The sequence below is a fragment of the Syngnathus acus genome, chromosome 23 (genome assembly GCF_901709675.1).
Source record: "Syngnathus acus chromosome 23, fSynAcu1.2, whole genome shotgun sequence".
NCBI lineage: Eukaryota > Metazoa > Chordata > Actinopteri > Syngnathiformes > Syngnathidae > Syngnathus > Syngnathus acus.
The window spans coordinates 1,538,787-1,553,541 of NC_051107.1; the positions used below are offsets into that span (position 1 = coordinate 1,538,787).

At 47.2% G+C, this 14,755-nt stretch overlaps 2 protein-coding genes and 2 long non-coding RNA genes across 13 annotated transcripts; 1 reads left to right on the plus strand and 3 right to left on the minus strand.

Moving 5' to 3' along the window:
- The first annotated feature begins 1,064 nt into the window (after positions 1 to 1,064).
- On the plus strand, positions 1,065 to 3,433 carry LOC119117052. The gene is made up of 2 exons (XR_005096409.1): positions 1,065 to 2,434; positions 2,975 to 3,433. It is a non-coding gene; the product is annotated as an uncharacterized LOC119117052 (long non-coding RNA).
- On the minus strand, positions 3,324 to 7,438 carry LOC119117050 (NACHT, LRR and PYD domains-containing protein 12-like). 10 transcript variants are annotated; one of them, XM_037243006.1, is made up of 7 exons: positions 7,279 to 7,437; positions 6,668 to 6,938; positions 4,704 to 6,486; positions 4,460 to 4,630; positions 4,191 to 4,385; positions 3,922 to 4,092; positions 3,324 to 3,823 (listed from the first exon to the last, which is right to left on the minus strand). In XM_037243006.1, exons 2-7 carry the CDS (start codon positions 6,921 to 6,923, stop codon positions 3,646 to 3,648), a joined length of 2,754 nt encoding a protein of 917 aa, XP_037098901.1. In that variant the 5' UTR covers positions 6,924 to 6,938; positions 7,279 to 7,437; the 3' UTR covers positions 3,324 to 3,645. The 10 variants fall into 10 exon arrangements, with proteins under 10 accessions (XP_037098901.1, XP_037098900.1, XP_037098902.1 ...); XM_037243005.1 differs by having other exon boundaries at positions 4,704 to 6,507; positions 7,279 to 7,436; XM_037243007.1 differs by having other exon boundaries at positions 4,191 to 4,361; positions 4,704 to 6,507; positions 7,279 to 7,435.
- Positions 7,439 to 9,396: 1,958 nt separating this feature from the next.
- LOC119117355 lies at positions 9,397 to 10,734 on the minus strand. The gene is made up of 5 exons (XR_005096504.1): positions 10,622 to 10,734; positions 10,506 to 10,556; positions 10,271 to 10,435; positions 9,575 to 9,676; positions 9,397 to 9,498 (listed from the first exon to the last, which is right to left on the minus strand). It is a non-coding gene; the product is annotated as an uncharacterized LOC119117355 (long non-coding RNA).
- A 787-nt stretch (positions 10,735 to 11,521) lies between these two features.
- Positions 11,522 to 12,645, minus strand: LOC119117534 (secretory phospholipase A2 receptor-like). The gene is made up of 6 exons (XM_037243872.1): positions 12,406 to 12,645; positions 12,251 to 12,339; positions 12,071 to 12,192; positions 11,944 to 12,006; positions 11,711 to 11,866; positions 11,522 to 11,640 (listed from the first exon to the last, which is right to left on the minus strand). Exons 1-6 carry the CDS (start codon positions 12,643 to 12,645, stop codon positions 11,522 to 11,524), a joined length of 789 nt encoding a protein of 262 aa, XP_037099767.1.
- Between the last annotated feature and the right edge of the window lie 2,110 nt (positions 12,646 to 14,755).

Sequence of the window (14,755 nt, forward strand, 5' to 3'; positions counted from 1 at the left end):
GAGGGGGAAATGGCACAGTCACTCAGATACAAGCATTCCTCTGTATTTTTGCTCCAGTGGAAAAAAAGACTTATTTCATATGAGAGCATGTGTCTTGGTGTCAATTGGTTCATTTTAGATGTAATAAGAAGATTGACTTCTAAAAACATTCCTTCATGTGTTAATCGTTCTCCTGTGAGTCTTCTCCCCCTGCATTAGGAAGGTGTAGGGGGTGGGCAGGGAGTAATAATCGGCCCAGGGGGGGCCATGGGGTGAAAGGTAATCAGATGACGTTGGGGAAAACGGGCGCACTTGAATGTCTCGTGGGCCTTTTTACAGTTGCTACTTTTGCTAACGTGGCACATTGGAGCTAGCATTTCTGCTACCACCCAAAAAGATGCTGGCAGCTGCTCTTTAGACAATCCCAGTTTGAGTTTGCAATCAAACCGGGCATAACAGAAAGAGAAATACGCTTTGTGCATTTAAAACAAACACATCACTGTAGACTTTCAGTCTGCTAGCTTAATGCTAAATAGCATCGAATGTTGCAGCGCTATAACCCTTTAAGCAAGAGATTCAATTCAAATGATCCACACATACCCACAATATAACAGTACTTAGTCATATATTCTTTATCATCTGCAAAGCGTAACTAATAATAGCGTCACACTGATAAGCTAAGAGGAATTGAGTTGTCCACTCCATTTTGTCTTTTAGTATATGCATGACTTTACCTCTGATCATGAACTTGTTTCTGCCCTCTCTCTGAGTCATATTGTTTGTTTTCGTCTTCTTTTATTCTTACATGTTGGACTTGTGCATGTACTGTGTATTTTGTCATGCAGCTGAGAGGATCCATGCTGACCTTTGGTGCTGAAGACCTGTTGTCACCACCTGCTGGCTGTCACCATCGAGCTGCTAAGGAAGGCATAGGTACTCGAGCTCCTTCAAATGTGTTGATTGCTAGAGTGACAGAAGCTCACTCAGCAGAACAATTTAGGAAAACATATGTATGGCTACCTTGTAAGTGGAGAGTCTGAAATTATATGTGGGAATCGCACAATCACACATTCAACCACTGCACTGAGGGAGGTACAGTGCTGTACTTGAGCGCCGCTCGGCTTGGAGATTGTCTTCTCGTTTTCGGACGTCCCAACCTATTTATCGAGCCTTTTTTCTCATCAATACATCAGAGAAGAACTTTGCCACGGTAGAGATGACTCGCATGTAACGACGACGGCCCTTTTGCAGTTTTTCCGCTCAGTTGTGAATTGAACCCCAGTGAGTTATTTGCTCAATTTGATTGAAATAGATTGAAAAACAAAACAAAAACTCTAAAGAGCCACACGTGCATCTCAAAGCGAATGTACGGCGATAACTTGAACAGCAAAGTCGGACGAGTTGACTCGTTCTAAGCAGGACTGGGATGGAATGATAATGAAAATAGTTTGAATGGTGTGAACTGAATGAAAAGCTTGTTGTACAGTTTTGTGTTGAAAGACCAATTGTTTATTTTGGGCGCATCTTTGCTCCAAGAAAGATATTTGATTTTGATTTGCTCGACTGATATGCACACGACGATGGCTGCTTGTGGGCGGGGCCTGCTTCTTCTAATCCACACATTTAATCAAAATTTTGTATTCCATTTATTCTCACTAGCGTTGGTTCTGCATGGCATTTTCTGACCTCACAATTGATTCTTTTCCAGTATTGGCATAAACATTATTATTATTATTATGAAGATGAATCTTATTGTTTCAACTATTAAATGATTGTTTGGAGTGTTTCATATCCGGGCTTATTTTGGTATCGCTGCTGAAGATGACTTGAAGTGCTTTATTTGGAAGATGATGCTGTTTCTCTTGTTGGAATGCATGTTTCCTCTTTTTCCATTGTCACAATCATCCATACTTATTTCTGCTTTCTGGTCCCGGGAATCTACAAATATGGACAGTCTATTAATACTTCATTTTAAATAAAAGTGACACGCTGAAATTCTTGTATGAAGTGCATCTTCTGTCCATCACCCACGATCATGGTGCTGGTAGCTTGTGAGCAAAATGCTCGGGCGTATCAATGCGAGCTTATTTAATTTTAGGGGACAAAAGTATTTGCAGCGCTCATTTAGGAAGTGAAAGAACGATGATGAATTTGCCCGCATGAATCACGACAGGGAATTTCCAGGAAACTGTTTCAGTTTTTTTATTATTATTTAGTATCAATATAAATGGCATTTTTTCAATAAGAAAGTCAATATAGTTGAATGTGTGCTTTCTTGTTTGAAATGAATTTACGTTGACGTTGAAGCGGTGGGGTCGCGTACGTCATGACATTTTCATGACGCAATACGTATTACACTTGCCTGAACGCAGAAGTGAGCGGCGGCGGCGGCAGAAAAAAGCGAAGCGACTTGTTTGGACTTGTTGGCCGGTTAAAAAAAAGCCTTCATTATTCTGTAAGTATTTCTTTAGCTTTCTTTAAGTAACATTTTCGTCGCACTGAAAATAACTGCTGACCTCTCGAGTTGATCCATTCGTCAAAAGTTTTTCAACCAGTTGCTGTGTGAATAAAGCCATTTTCTTTTTGAAATGTTGCTCGTCTACTTTTATAATCTCATTTGTACTCCCATTTAAAAGTCTTAATTACTTACATTGTTTTGACTCCAAGGGAAACGTTTCTTTCCAATGTAGTAGTGTTATGTCTGTCAGGTTTACCCATTGAAATAAAATCTTCAGTATATAACCGACCATTATAGATTCTCTCACAAAGCTATGCATTGTAGTTTGTCTCGGTGTACATGGCAGCTTCGGTAACCCAAATGGGATTTGCTTGGTGCTTTCGGTGAACTCACAAGACGCACTTTTGTGACCTCCAATGTAATGTTAAATCATCTCGCCACCAGAGGGCGACAAAACTGTAAGATCAACTTGGTCATGAATGGAATATTCATCTTTTAATTCTGCTGTATAAACGCTAGTTTTGTGTTTCTTTGCAGCAGAGCTAATGGCAAACGGACGCGTTGAAATTCATGACCCTTTGGCCAACCTCAACGACCTCAGCCGGCCAGACAGCCCTGTCACTAAAGAGGAAGAACCTAGATAAAAGGAAAAGTCATAAACTCGTAAAGACAAGGCCTCCAGGTCTGTCAGGCCAAGGCTTTACTTCAATTATTCGAACATTTCCCTCCTGTTTATCACACATTTGCTAAATTTTTACATGACCAAAAACGACCACTTCTCTCGATTTTCAGTTGTCGGATCACAAGTATGAGCGCAAATATGTTCACGCCAAAAAGGACAAATGTTGCGATATCATCAAGCGTTTGGCATGCATTGACCACTTACTTCATTAAGGCAACATTTGTTATTTCAAAGTGCACAACAAATACAAATATCATCAGATCATCAAGTTATTCTCAAAACATTTCTCATGACCACATAGTCCATCACATCTCGTCTAAAAATATCTACTTCTGTCGCCGTTATTGATTTGGTGTGTACTAGCTAGAATGAGATGCTTCAAATGTTTCTTTCTGGTGTGACTTTAGGTGCTTTAGTCCATGAGCTGTAAGCACATCTGTCTTTGTAGCTACCCATTTTCTTCAACGCACAAGTGTCGCCGGTCCATTCAGACGAGCGAGCGAGCGCCCTGGAAGATGTTTGGAACCTACCACTCGAGCTTCACACTGCAGCGAGGATCCTTTTGGACCTCTGCCAAGACCTGCCTTTCTTCCTCTTTGATGTCATTGGCCCACAAGTTCAGGTTTTGGAGGTGGGAGGGGTTGGACCGGAGAGCCTTGGCCAGCGCCTCGCAGCTTTTCTTGCTCAGCTTGCAGTACTGGAGCCTGAGAAGACAAGAGGGCGGCCGGCTGACACAAGCCCAAGGTTCTTGGGCCGGCTGGCCTTCTGCCGCTCGCTCGACGGGGGTGGAGGAGAGCCTTACCTGAGGACTTGCAAGGTGCACTCCGGCTTTGCCAGTCCGGCGGCGAGCGCCTCCAGCCCGTCGTCACACAAGTCGTTCCAGGTGAGATCCAGCTTCCTCAGGCTGCAAGGCAAGCTTAGAACGGAGGCCAGTGCCTCGCAGCTTTTCTTGCTCAGCTTGCAGCTACTGAGCCTGAGAAGACAAGAGGGCGGCCGGCTGACACAAGCCCAAGGTTCTTGGGCCGGCTGGCCTTCTGCTGCTCGCTCGACGGGGGTGGAGGAGAGCCTTACTTGAGGACTTGCAAGGTGCAGTGCGGCTTTGCCAGTCCGGCGGCGAGCGCCTCCAGCCCGTCGTCACACAAGTCGTTGTTGCTGAGATCCAGCTCTCCCAGGCTGCAGGGCGAGCTTAGAACGGAGGCCAGCGCCTCCCAGCTTTTCTTGCTCAGCTTGCAGTACTGGAGCCTAAGAAGACAAGAGGGCGGCCGGCTGACACAAGCCCAAGGTTCTTGGGCCGGCTGGCCTTCTGCCGCTCGCTCGACGGGGGTGGAGGAGAGCCTTACCAGAGGACTTGCAAGGCGCACTGCGGCTTTGCCAGTCCGGCGGCGAGCGCCTCCAGCCCGTCGTCACGCAAGTCGTTGTGGCTGAGATCCAGCTCCCTCAGGCTGCAGGGCGAGCTTAGAACGGAGGCCAGCGCCTCGCAGCTTTTCTTGCTCAGGTTGCAGTGCCGGAGCCTGAGAAGACAAGAGGGCGGCCGGCTGACACATGTGGGCGGACGGTTCAACGTGCTGGCTCGACGGCACTTACTGTGATTTTCGAGAAGCCTTGACCACCGGCAGCAGCATCAGGAGCCCCTTCTCAGACGGAGCGTATTTCCAGAGGTCGAAGCAGCTCATGGCTTCGTCGGAAGCCCGCAAGAAGAAGACCAGGGCCGACCACATGGCCGGAGGTACGTTCTCACCGCAGATCTGCGCTTGTCTTTGGATTTGCTTCAGCAGGGACTCGTCCTTCAGCTCTTTCAGGCAGTAGAACAAGTTGATGTTCTCCTCAGGAGAGTTCTTATCTATCTGTTGCTCGATCAAGCGGACTGTTTCTGCGTTGCTGTGGCTGAAGTTCTTGGGAGCCTTCAGCAGCTCGCCAATAAGCTCCTGGTTGCACTGCAAGGAAAGGCCCACCAAGAAGCGGAGGAACAAGTCCAGGTTTCCCTCACTTTCTGAGGCTTTGCGGATGGCCGCCTCGTGGACCCGGACGAGCGACGTCTGCTCGCAATGCATCGGGAGCTCTCCCAGCACGTTCTTGTTGTCCTGGAACAGGCTCATCATCACGTAGAGAGCGGCCAGATATTCCTGGATGCTCAGGTGGATGAACTGAAAGATCTTGCTGCGTTGGTATTTCTTGAGCGGGAGTACCTCCTCGAAGACCTCGGTGAAGACTCCCAAGTGTTTTGCGACCTGCGGGTCATCCAAGCCGCTTTCCCGCAAGTCGCGCTCGTAGAAGATCTGTTGCTTTTTCATGAGATGCCGAAAAGCCATCTTGGCCAGCGCTTTGACGTACTCCGTGCTCTTCTGGCCCCCTCGCTCCTCGGACCTGCCCAGGTGATAGAGTAGGAACTCTGTGTACATCTCGGTCAGGGTTTCGGGCAGCTTCTTTCCGTGCTGCCGATAATCTCGGAGAACGGTGGCGGTGAGCCAGCAGAAGATGGGCATGTGGCACATGATGAAAATGCTGCGGGACTTTTGGATGTGCTTGATGACGTCCTTCTCGTCATTGGGGAACTTCTTCCTGAAGTAGTCCAGCCTCTGGGAGCGGCTGAAGCCATTCACCTCGGTTCGGCCGTCCACCAGGCGCGGCGGGATGTCGCGGGCCGACTGGGGCCGCGTGGTGATCCAAAGCCGGGCGCAGGGAAGCAGGTTCCCCTTGATGAGATGCGCCAGGAGGACCTCCACGGGGTACGCTCCGGTCACATCCAGGCGCTCCTTGCGCTCGTCGCTCAGGTCCAGTTTGAGGCGGCACTCGTCCAAGCCATCCAGTACAAACAAAATCTTGACGCTGCTGCTTTGGTAGGTGCGCTTGCCCAAATCTTGCAGCCTGACCAAGATGTGCTGCAGCCTCTCGATGCCCTCCTTGCTGTCGCACATGAAGTGCTGGATGAGCTCTGCCAGCGAAAAGCTTTCCTCCTCCTCCAAGTTCAACTCGCGGAAGGGCAAGGGAAAGATGAAGTCCACGTCTGTGTTGGTTGTCCCGTTGGCCCAGTCCAGGACAAACTTGCGCACCAGGAAAGTCTTCCCGATGCCCGCGAAGCCCACGCTGACCATGGTACGAAGGGGCTTCTCGCTTTTGAAGATGTCGCACGGCTCGATTGACTCCTCCTCCTCGTCTTCGCCGCGCATCTCCATGTGAAGGATCTTGCGCTGCTTGTCGGGAAGACCGGCGACGCCGCGGCTAATGTGGAGCTTGGTGTAGACGCTCTCCAGAGCCTCCTGCTGGCTGGGCTCTGTGTTGCCCTCGGGAGCCTTGCGGTACATGGCTCGCAGGTTCTCTTGCAGCTCCCGCTTGAATTCGCCCATCTGGACCTCTAAGGAGATGTTATCTGAGGGCGCACGGGTGACACCTGAAGGAGATCAAACGCGTCTTTAGGCCTGGCCGCAAGCGTGCTGCGCCCATGCCGCCACTTCCACTCAAGGAGGCAAGTGAAGGGGGCAAGAGGGGTAGGGCAGCATCGGAGAGCTGCTTTGTGGAAAGCCCTCCCCACCACCAGAAGCCACGCTTACCTTTGATTTGCGGCACGTGGCTGCGCAGCTTCTCGGCCAGTTCGTAGTTGTTGATCTTCTCCAGAATCTTGATGGTCTCCGCCACAGCGTTCTTGCTGTACCTGTTCACCAGCTCTTCGGCGATGTCAGTCCGGTCTGCGTTTTCTTCTTTTCTCTTAGGCAGATGCATATGAAACTTGAACTTCTTGAAGTCGTCATGTCCCAGGTCTTCCAGCGTTTTCAACAGCAGCTCCTTGCTCTCAGCATCCAGAGCCATCTTTCCCCCGTGAAACTGAAAGCAAAAGGCGAACCTTGATTTCCTTGCACAATACCATTCCACACCCAAAGCGCAGAAGGTGGCCTGATTTCCACCCTTGTTAGGACTTGCTTCCTGGTTCTCGAGGCTGCTCGACACTGACTTTGCTACTGGCTTCGCTTCCTTGTCGTTGCGTTCCCTAAAGAAGTAGGGGACCCACCTTCCCCCAAACCTCAATCAAAGAAAACAACTGACAATATAGGGAGAAAGCGTCCGACCATCTGGCCGGCTCACTAAATAACGCCACAAACGGTCGCTCCTTTTTAAAAGCAAAACTATGTGTCTATACGGGTCAAACAAAAGAAAGCAAACTCACTTGTCGGCCTCCTTCGCGTCGTCTGGTCTCACCGTGTGAGCGAGCGAGCGCCTTCCCAACGTAATTGTCGCCGTGGCATCCAAAGGTCAGACCAACGCCCTCCCTGTCTGTACAAGCCCGCCCACTTCATACATAGACAGACAGACAGACAGACAGACGGGGAAATTCACTTTGGGAGAAAGCAAATTCTTCGCTTGACAAGTTGGTTACACACCAACATAAGCATAAAACTAATCTAGCTAGGTTATTTATTAAAAAGTCAAAGTCTGCTTTATTGTCAATCTCTTCACATGTCAAGACACACAAAGAAACCGAAATTACGTTTCCTCTATCCCACGGTGACGAGACATAGCACACGATAGACATACAAGTAAACGACACAAAATAAAAACAAGAAGGCACAAACAATAAATAATAAGAGTGATGAATAAATAATAAATAAACAAATAACCCAATAAATAAGAGGAGCAAAACGGAGCAAGTGTGCATACAGCAGACAGTAAGCATAGCGCAAAAGTACAGGACACTACGCAGAAAGGGGGAGAGAGTTCAGGATCCTAACAGCCTGGAGTATGAAGCTGTTGGTGAGTCTGGTGGTGCGGGAGCGAGCGCAGGCTCCTGTACCTCTTCCCAGAGGGCAGAAGATCGAACAAAGAGTGAGCGGGGTGACTCACATCACTCACAATCGTGGTCGCCTTGCGGGTGAGATGGGAGGTGTAAATGTCCTTCAAGGAGGGGAGTGAAGCACCAATCATCTTACCAGCTGTGTTCACTATGCGCTGCAGGGCCTTCAAGTTGTAGTCAGTGCAGCTGCCACCTCAAACAGCAATACAGCTGGAGAAGACGCTCTCAATGGTGCCACGGTGAAATGTAGTCATGACGGCCGGAGGAGCGCTCGCCCGCCCGCCTGAGTTTCCGCAAGAAGTACAGGGGGCGCTGGGCCTTCTTCGCCAGTGATGCGGTGTTGGTGGACCAGGAGAGATCCTCACTGATGTGCACCCCCAGGAACCTGGCGCTGCTCACTCTCTCCACCACAGCACCGTCGATGGTCAGCGGCAGGTGTTGGGTGTGACCCTTCCGGAAGTCAACAACAATCTCCTTGGTTTTGTCGACGTTCAGCAGGAGGTTGTTGTCCCTGCACCACGTGGTCAGAAGGTCGACCTCCAACCTGTATTGAGTCTCATCTCCCTTGGTGATGAGACCCACCAGAGTCGTGTCGTCAGCAAACTACACTATGCGGTTGTCGCTGTAGGTTGCAGTGCAGTTATGCGTCAGCAGGGTGAAGAGCAGCGGACTGAGCACGCAGCCTTGGGGGGCCCCTGTGCTCAACGTGATGCTGGCGGAGATTTTGTCGCCAACACGTACCACCTGTGGCCTCTGACAGAGGAAGTCCAGTAGCCAGTTGCAGAGGCAGGTACTGAGGCCCAGCATGTCAAGTTTGCTGATGAGACGTTGTGGCACAATGGTGTTGAAGGCAGAACTGAAGTGAATTTTGTAGCTGATGTCCGTCATTGACTGCTGCTTCTTGTCTCATGACCTCTCTCGTTATCTAGCATAGACGCATGTCCACATGGGGGAAAATAATTCAACCAATTAATGGTCAAATTCCATTAATTATTTAGGAAGTATAATACGTGTGTGTAGCTAGATAAACTAGCTAGCTAGCTAGGTAAATTAGCTAGCTAGATAAACTAGTGGGGTTTTCCGCAAGGACATTGGTAGTTCATGCAAAATCAGGGAAGCACAAACATATAAGAACTGTATATTTTGTTGCTTTTGTCATGCAGCTGAGAGGATCCATGCTGACCTTGCTGAAGACCTGTTGTCACCACCTGCTGGCTGTCACCATCGAGCTGCTAAGGAAGGCATAGGTACTCGAGCTCCTTCAAATGTGTTGATTGCTAGAGTGACAGAAGCTCACTTCGCAGAACAATTTAGAAAAACATATGTATGGCTACCTTGTAAGTGGAGAGTCTGAAATTACATGTGGGAATCGATACATTCAACCAAACGTAATCAAACTCAAACGTACAGTAAAACGTAAAATGAGTAATTACTGTTTATTAAAATGAGTTTGACAAGAAGTAGAGTCATTCAGTTTCAACCATCTTGTCTTACCTCTTCTCTTGCAGACGTAGCCGCTCTTCTTCTCGCAGTCGACAACTTCCCAGTCACCCTTGCCACTTAGTAAGGAGTTACAGTGTCCACCGGGGGGGTTACCTAGAAGACCACAGGTGCTCAGCGCTCCTACACAACGTCGCCGGCTGATAAACATCGGCGGGGGTTTGAGACCCACTTGCGCCCAAGTGGACGGAACTGGGTGAGGATTCTTCAGATTGCTTGCTCCCGTCTTCAACAATGGTGTCCAACCACAAAGAGTGATCGTTCGGCAGAAGACCTTTGGAGCAAAGGTAAACACAGAACATGAGTTTGAAACAGCTTACAAGTGCGTGTGCAAAGCGCTTAAATAAAAGTGCCGGTGACGTTAGGGTTGTATTCTTGTTGGTGGAAGTCTTTTATCATTTCTTTGGAACAGGGGTGTCAAACTCATTTTTGTCACCACCGGCCACATCGTAGTCATAGTTTCCCTTGGGGGGCCATTACGACTGTCAACGACTTTTATATACATAGAGTACATAGGGTACTAAACATATATAGCTAGTTTTGACGTCGGAGACTAGTAAAAACTGTTCAAATAGTTTTAAAAAATGAATGGTAATAAAAATGACCAGCAATAGCTCTATTTTTAAAAAGCGAGGACAATTTGTAATTTTAGTAAAACTTTGATGCAAAATTTGTCTTTGCGGGCCACATAAAATGATGTGGCCGGCCGCATCTGGCCCCCGGTACTTGGGTTTGACACCTATGCCATTTGGAATAAAAGACAATTGGCAAAATGTTGATGTAAGTTCTCTCGATTTCACTTTCTTTGGAAAGGAATCTTTTGTCAAGCCCTTCGGCCACAACAAGAAAGCGCAACAGGACAGCCCACCATGTATGAAGGTGTGTTCGTGCGAGTCGGTGATGCCGAGAAGGTTGCCTCTGAGGCTGACGCAATTGTCTCGCGCCTCCTTCCAGGTCTTGGTGGGCTTGAGGTTAATCAGGTAGCAGAAGTTGTTAGGGTTTTCCTGCCACCAGCCGCACTTTGCACTCCAGCCTGCAAGAGAGACTCGAGTCACTTGAGGGCAAACTAGCCACAGCATGTGGGCTGCCGAGTGAACGCCTACCTGATGCCGATTTCGACGGCGGAAGAAGAGGAAGAGAATCTCTGACCTTCCCTGTAAGGAACAAATATGACAGCGATGAGAAGAGAAAGGGCAAAGTGAGCCGTGGTGACTTTGACCTTTTTTACAGATGAAGGGCCGAAAGTCCGTGCAACCGCCGGTGGTAACGTGACCATCGGGGTGCAGTAATGTGCAGTCACCTGAAGCTTTTGGAAAATACCACGGGACGTCGTACTGCGGAGGACACAGCAGATGTGAGTTGAGCGCGTTTGGAGTTGCGGTTGCTCAGATGGCTTCCGACTTCCAAGTCGTTTCATTGATCCATATCTTTTTTTCCCCCTCTCACCGTTCTCATAATTTTCACAATCTCTTGAATCCTTAAACTAAAAGACATTTTTCCCTTGTAACATGACTCAAGGCAAAGCTAATTAAAATCTGTTTGACAGAGGTTGACATTTTCCTCCTTATTCAATACAACTTTGTTCTGCTAAATTACAGGGGTGCCAGTGTAATTATATTTGTCCCACGAAGACAAATTGTGCATCGACTTTGTGTCAGTACTAAAATTGCAAATTGTCTTCGATTTAAAAAAAAAAATTCTAGCAATTTTTATTAACATCAATCTTACATCAACATTTTGCCAATTGTCTTTTATTCCAAACTGCATAGGTGTCAAACTCAAAGCCCGGGGGGCAGATACGACCCATCACATCAATTTATGTGGCTTGCAAAGACAAATTTTGCATAAATATTTTACTAAAATTACAAATTGTCTTCACTTTTTATAACTAGAGAAATTGCTATTTTTATTACCGTTCATCTTTTTAAATTGTTTGAACAGTTCTTACTAGTCTCTGATTCCAAAACTAGTTATTCATCAGTTTATTGTGTATCCTCAGTCCTAATGGCCCTGCGAAAGAAAGTATGACTACCCCTGTGCTAAAGTGACACTTTTTGTCCTCACTTTTAACTTTTTGCCTTCTAACATAACAGCTTCATTCTGGACAAATGACAACTTTTTAGACCTCTGTTGCATACGTGTCACTTGCTGTAGGTGATCTGTCGCACCACTTGAAATTGCCATTGATCTTCCTGAGTCCCACCCAAGCGTACCGTCCATTTGCTGCTCGCCGATGAGCTTGAGGAAAGCAGAACAAGCACTTGTGAAACATTTCGGGACGATTGCTGGCGTTGTCAGTTTGTCTCACCAGCCAAGAATACCCCGTCAAAGTGGAAGTGGATGCTGGTCAGGTGACCTTGCTTTGTCTTGCAGAAATCTTCAGCCGCTTGCCAAGTTTTAAATGTCTTCTCAAATAAATAACAAGAGTTCTTGAACAGGAACTCGCCAGAGTTGCAGTAAGAAGCTGAAACCCAAAGGAAATTAATTACAAAATCACAACCAGACGGTGCAGGTGTCGAAAGAAGCGTCGCTGCCACTCACTCTCCACTCGATTATAACTGTAACCTAAGTCTTTGTAGGAACACGGCCATCCGTCCGGACAGGCTGCAGAAAGACGACATGATTGCGCTTTTCTCCTTTCAGCATCACGACAGACGTGCAGACTCACCGTCCGGCGAACGCTCGCGCATGTATGCCGATGAGGATCTGCACGATCCGTGTCTCCACTTGCCAGGCGGACTGAGGGGGTGAACGCCTTGGCTGATGTACCCGCAGGACTCAACGTTGGAGCTGTCGGGAGAAGATTTTTTTTTTTTTGACCTGGTGACCAAAGAGGTGACTTTCTTACCTTCCGTTATAATATCTGTCCCAGTTGGTGTAGGTCGGCGTCACACCAGTGTTGGACCAAGTCAGCATATTTTCTCTAGCTTCAAAAAACTAACACAAGTACTGGTCACAGTTCTGACAAAACCAATGCCCGGTGTCAGTCAACTTTCGTCTCACCAGATTGGAGAGTCCGATCCAGTACAGATTGTTGCCCATTTGCGCTTTCACAAAGTTTTCCTCGTATGACGAGGTGATGGAGACCAGGTCGCCGCCCTCCCAGAGGCAGTCGTGACGAGCCCCCAGCCAACCGTTGGGGGTCTCCATCTTTTTGTAGCAGTTGGAGCCGTGAGGACGCCATCCATTGGCCGTGTCACATGTTGACTCATAATCGGATAGTCCTGATGAAACCGCAAACATGCCTTGGTCATTGGTGAAACCCAGAAATTCAGCAAACAGGCAGGAATGCAGTCGTCCTAATTCAGTTTTTGTCAAATTGTGTCACCTGCATGACTGATATTCCTCACATTGACAAGACTTTTACAAGGCCTAAAAGAATATAGTCACAAGAAATCAACAAGGTATCCTTTTTATCACGGGATAATCATCGAGTTTCAGGATGCTGAATAACTTCAAGGACTGTTGCACATGTCAAAGAACGGAGGAAATTCATTTCACTTCAGTTGTGCTACCACTTGGCCAGAGACATTGTTTTCGTCGAGTACTGCCCACAAGGTGGCGCTACATCAACAAATTCCATTCAATTTCACTTCCGCTTTCATTCATCAACGCTAAAGATGTCATTTGCAATCTATGCAAAGGAAGACGTGTTGACAAGTCGCGCCTCTTTTTTTTTTCATAGTTATAAAAAAAAAAAATCATTCCCATTTGCACATTTGTGGTGCATCTCTATTCCAACATACGCATGATAGGCTAGCTCGTCAACATTTTATAAACTAGCTGACAGAAAAACGTTTTAAAATAAACTGGCTTTAGTTGTCTCCCCATTTTATGTCTTTGATGTTTTTTGCATCGGTATAGGAGAGCTACGCCAGGGGGCGCCAAAGCGGCGGGCGCAAAGTTTTTTCGAGTCGTCATTTTATGTATTTATTGAAAAGCTGTTTGTTCACGTATGATCAATAACAGAGGCACGTCACTGATAGTCCCCCTCTGCTCTCCTCTTACCTCTCCTGCCTACGCACACGCAGAGGCGCTCCAGTGCGCGCTTCCTCGAGCACGCGCTGGAGCCCGTGTGTTTCCATTTGAAACATCTGATGACCTCACACTTGACACACGTTTGCTGTTTTCATTGGAATGAGAAAAACAATCGTTTTTTAAGTGTAATTGCGAATATTAAAGCCATTGGACGTGTGTGAGGGCGTTTGCGTGTGCGCGCGTGTAAACAAAGACACACTGCCGTATCGGGTGCTGGATGTGTTAATATTGTCTGACGGGAGGGGCAAAAAGTAGCAAAAGTTGACCTATGAGATAGGTTCTAAATCCTTTAATGCTTTTAAATTGGATCAGTATATCGGTCATCATTTCAAATGCTTGTCTGGTTTTCTGCCTATTGAGATATAGAGGGGTCTTTATAGACTAAACATAAATACTCAAATGCTTATTTTATCACTTGTGCCTAGCCTCACGTTGAAAAGCACACATTTAACATCACGTTGAAAAGCACACATTTAACATATCAGTGGACTTTATTGTAGAAAGGAGTTAATTTCACGACAGGGAATCTGTCTTTCAAGAAAAGTGATACACAATTTTGTATTCACTGTAAGGGTGCTGCTTTACTCCAAAAACTTTTATTTATTCATGTCTACATTGAGGAGCTCAAGATATCGGGGTTACTGCGTGTTCATATTTTGCAATTACAATCATTTTCTTGTTGTCTCACTTCATTTAAGGAACCTTTTTCGGATTCGGTTTATTCGCAGAATTCTCTAAAAATCCCGTGCGCATTTTGGGGGGGGGGGGGGGGGGTGGAATGCGCCATTGTTTCTCGCAGTTATTGTCAGTTTGTTGAAGAGGTATAAAAAAGACTGTTTGCAATCACATGACCCACAAGGTTTAAGAACAAGAGTCACGTGACGATTTGGGTCAAACGTTTGACCAAATTTGGGTTAAAAACCGGACCGATTATTTTTTGCCTTTCACACCCCATTTTTAAACAAAACAACCCCCAAAATGGTAAACCACTCATAATTGGGTCAAATTCACCCAGTTCCCTAGATTGGTCCAATTTCCAACCGAGCGATGGAGCCGCACTGCCATGATGCGAACCATGCGTCGTTCCAAAGTGATCATTAGTGTACACCAATCGCAAAGTTGGGCATTTTCTTGAATGTAACTAACCTGCTGCACAACAGTACATTATCCAGGCGACGCAAGACGGGAGAATCAACTCCAGGCGCGCGGCCGGCGGGGTCCTCATGGCGACGAAGCCCATCGGAGGATGAAAGCAAAGATCCCGATGTAATGCTCCACTCAAAGCAAGTGATGTCCGACGGGCGCTGGCTCGTGT

What these genes read in the sequence shown, in the direction of transcription:
- LOC119117050 (XM_037243005.1), bottom strand. Translation starts at nt 6,923, where the DNA reads ATGGCTCTGGATGCTGAGAGCAAGGAGCTGCTGTTGAAAACGCTGGAA. An exon ending in TGCACCTTGCAAGTCCTCAA is followed by an intron (nt 4,093 to 4,190) that starts GTAAGGCTCTCC and finishes TTGTCTTCTCAG; the next exon opens with GCTCAGTAGCTGCAAGCTGA. An exon ending in TGCACCTTGCAAGTCCTCAG is followed by an intron (nt 3,824 to 3,921) that starts GTAAGGCTCTCC and finishes TTGTCTTCTCAG; the next exon opens with GCTCCAGTACTGCAAGCTGA.
- LOC119117534 (XM_037243872.1), bottom strand. Translation starts at nt 12,645, where the DNA reads ATGTTTGCGGTTTCATCAGGACTATCCGATTATGAGTCAACATGTGAC. An exon ending in GGATCGGACTCTCCAATCTG is followed by an intron (nt 12,340 to 12,405) that starts GTGAGACGAAAG and finishes TACTTGTGTTAG; the next exon opens with TTTTTTGAAGCTAGAGAAAA. An exon ending in TGACGGGGTATTCTTGGCTG is followed by an intron (nt 11,641 to 11,710) that starts GTGAGACAAACT and finishes GCTTTCCTCAAG; the next exon opens with CTCATCGGCGAGCAGCAAAT.